The sequence below is a fragment of the Octodon degus genome, unplaced genomic scaffold (assembly GCF_000260255.1).
Source record: "Octodon degus isolate 3935 unplaced genomic scaffold, OctDeg1.0 scaffold00008, whole genome shotgun sequence".
Taxonomy (NCBI): Eukaryota; Metazoa; Chordata; class Mammalia; order Rodentia; family Octodontidae; genus Octodon; species Octodon degus.
In genome coordinates, this window is record NW_004524584.1 from 5,021,290 (window position 1) to 5,024,757 (window position 3,468).

The 3,468-nt window shown below is 41.3% G+C and overlaps 1 protein-coding gene across 2 annotated transcripts in view; it reads right to left on the reverse strand.

Moving 5' to 3' along the window:
* The window catches only part of Pccb (propionyl-CoA carboxylase beta subunit), a 113,333-nt gene that overhangs the window by 68,553 nt on the left and 41,312 nt on the right, over positions 1-3,468 (reverse strand). Inside the window, exon 6 of one of the 2 annotated variants that reach the window (XM_004624997.2) lies at positions 1,877-1,987. The exons of the other annotated variant lie outside the window; for it this stretch is intronic. Coding sequence (XP_004625054.1) covers positions 1,877-1,987 — 111 coding nt within the window. The remainder of the gene's footprint in view (positions 1-1,876; positions 1,988-3,468) is intronic. 2 annotated transcript variants of the gene reach the window in all.

The window sequence follows — 3,468 nt, forward strand, 5'->3', positions numbered from 1 at the left end:
CTCCTGACACTTCTTTCACAGAATGCTTGCTCTTATGTGAATTCCCCATTATGAACTTTGTAATTACCTTACATGATCTTTTTAAAATAGATGTGTTAGTATTTTCATTGCACTTCAATTAAATAAACAGACTATTTAACATTTAAAATAGTTAATTATTTTAAATAGTTAATTATTTACAGAGATCAAAAATACAGGTTATGGGGAGAAGACAGTCTTGTTGTATTGCCCAGGCTAGCTTCAAACTCATGATCCTCCTACCTTAGCCTGCTTTGTAGCTAGGTCGGCACACATGCACCATGACACCTGACCAGAAACATAGTAACTCTAAAGTTTTGTGAATTACAGGATGGGACTGCCTAAGCTAAAACAACAGAATGAGAAGGGACAGCTGTTTGGAGGAAACTCCAGCATCTAGACCCTCAGTGGAATGGTGTAAACTGCCAATGGAAACCAAGAAGGTACAGTCAGGGATGTGACAGGGAATGCCAGGCACCAGAGAGCGAGCACAGGAGCCATGAGAGAAGAACAATGTGAAAAGACTAAAGAAGGTGCCCAGTAAGCAGTATTTATAGTAACAGAGAAGTCACTGCTGATCTTAGAAGAACAGGTTCAGGAGATGGGAGGAACAGCTTTCAGCTGCATGTGAAAGAAAGGATGAGAAGATAGAATTAGTGCTAGAGCTACAAGAGTTTGCGGACTAGAAGAGTGCTTTTGTCCATGAAGACAAGAAAGACCTGAACAGACTTAAGTTCTGATGCAAAGGTGGTACCAACTGAGAAACTGAGATTACTGAAGGAACAAAGAAAAGGGACAGCACATGCTGGTGAAGAGGCGTGAAGAGCTGTGTTCAGAGATGTGCACACATAGTCATGCGGAAGGGGGGAAGGGACACCCTTACCCAGAGGAATTGGCCTCATACTTCCATTTGTAACAGTGGGAAAGAGAAAACTGTAGCACCTGCGAGATATACGTGGACAGACAGACAGAGACAGATTGATTTAATGGGCAAAGTTCAGCGAATTTTGCTTTATCCAGGAACTAAGACATTTGGTCAACTTAATTTTCTAAAGCCACCCCTGTTGTTGAACATTTATATCACTTCCCATCAATCTCTAGGAACAAGAGAGTTTGATCATAGTATAGGCACTTTTGAAACTTCGGAACTGTTACTGCCTAAGTGCCTTGAGAAAAAATGTTTCCCAAATACAGTTACTCTCCAAGTGTTTTCTCACACTGAACGGCTACATTACTGCCCCTCCCCAACTTGTCTGTCTTGGTATCTACTGCTTATTTTTGGCAATGTTTTAAGAGATAACTGATTCTTTTTTTAAATGTCAGGGCATGGGTAACTACCCAAATGTAAATTCAAGAGAACTTCTTTTATAAATCACTTAAAATATTCCATTAAAGTCCTGCATGTCCCAGAAGAAACTGGAGGCCAGATTTATCCATTACCATCATAAATAATAAAATGGTAAATGGGTGAAGACACAAACAAGCGACACCAGAAATAAATTCCCAATAAAACAGATTATAGAAGAACTCCAACAAAAAACCTTGTAAATAGAAGTCAGTAAAGAGTCGTCTCTCTGTGTGGAGGACAGGATCTTTGATTACCTGAAAATCATTTGCAATTCAGATCAACAAGTAAGATCACCCACCAACGAAGCACACAAGCACCTTCTGCCCCAGAACCCCACAAGCTACAGATTTTATGCCAAAACCTTCTCTGTACTAAGAACTTATCATCACTCCACTGAACACCAATCAGAATGCAGACAGCAACCTAGATCTAGGTCAGGAATTATTTCTGTTGCAGATAAGGAGCTTCAGGACTCCCAAAGGACACCAGAAACAGGCCCTTCTTTCTTACCTTCACCATGAACGTGAAGTCTGTTAAGGCTGGAGAATAGACAGCCCCGCCGGCACACGGGCCCATGATCAGAGAGATCTGAGGGATGACTCCAGATGCTGTGACATTCCTCTGCAGAGAAAGGCAGAAGCATCTGGTTACAGTCACGCTCAAGGCACTGTCTATGAAAAGATAAAGACAATAATAAAAGAACACTTGGCATTCCTTCCAGAGAAACTCTATCTTGGAGGCAAGAGTTCCAGTCAGTAAAGTTCTTCCAGAATTATGCATGTGAATTCTCCTGCTAATCTTTGGGATGATGGGCATATTACTTTCTGGGGCAAAGAACTCTTCTCTCTCTTTCTTAGCAGAATATGACAGAATATGACAGTCAGTCCCACCACCCTTGCCTGGCTGTGAACACACCTCAGGCCCAGCACCCTTTTTTGTACAAAGTCACCTGGAAGGGGAATGAAAGCCTCAGTATACAGAGCAATGCTTACCCTAAAGCCCTGATCACTATTATGAGCTCCTTTACACCCTCCACTGGGGACACCCAGTCACAAAGCTGCAAGACAGGTGCTGTTCTACTCCAGGTCTTCCATGTCAATATATTGCCAAGAAATCAAAGAGAGCAAGGTAGGAGCAGCCCAAAGGGCTCTGTAAGGACAAGAGTGCCATGACGAGATAAGCCTCAGGCCACCTCCTGGGAAAGACAGAACTTGGGGACTTGGAAGATCCAAGCAAGGTAACAGGATCCAATCATACCAGGAAAAGTAGGTCCACTTTTCAGGCTCCCTTGGTTTTGAGCGCTATCTCTATAAAACATAGGACACAGTTAAAGACAGTACAAAAAAAAAAAAAAAAAAAGGCATCTATAGTCACTGTAATAACACACACACACTTCCAGCTACAGCAGAGGGAACAGTTTGCAATCCTCTCCCCTCCAAAAATATAAAACTGAACAAACTTGTCAAAAACAAGTATCCAGGGCTCTGCAAATAGGTCAAATGTGAACAAACAAGTTATGAAGTGTTTATTCATTTAAAAAAAAAAACCTGCTAAACCTGAGGTAAAGCAGTGACAGTCTGCGGCATTCTTCACTGAGGCTGCTGCTGCCGTGCCCACGCCAGCGGAGGACAGCCCTCCAGATAAAGGAAAAGAACACAGGCAGTAAATGAAATCTGTGAAGAGCAATTAGGAACACTGAAAAGAGTACAGTTTTTGATTAAATACTACATATATTTCTCTTAATACTTTAAAAGACAAGAAAAATAAAACAATTATAGCACTGTATTTTGTGCACTTAAGAACATAAAAGGAAGCGGGGCCGGGGAGGTGGCTCAGTGGAATAAGTGCTTCCCTGGCAAGCACAAGGGCCGGAGTTCAATCCCTGGTTCCACAAAAAAAAAAAAAAAAGGAAACAAGAACGTAAAGGGAGGGAAATTAAAATGGAACTACATTGGAGCAAAGTTCCTGTCTTTTACCAGAATAAGTCACTATTAATTTGAATTATAATAAATTAAGATACACATTAAAACTTGATTATTTTTTTTTTCGGAACCGGGGATTGAACTGCCATCTCCCCAGCCTAAACCCGAGAACAATTACAA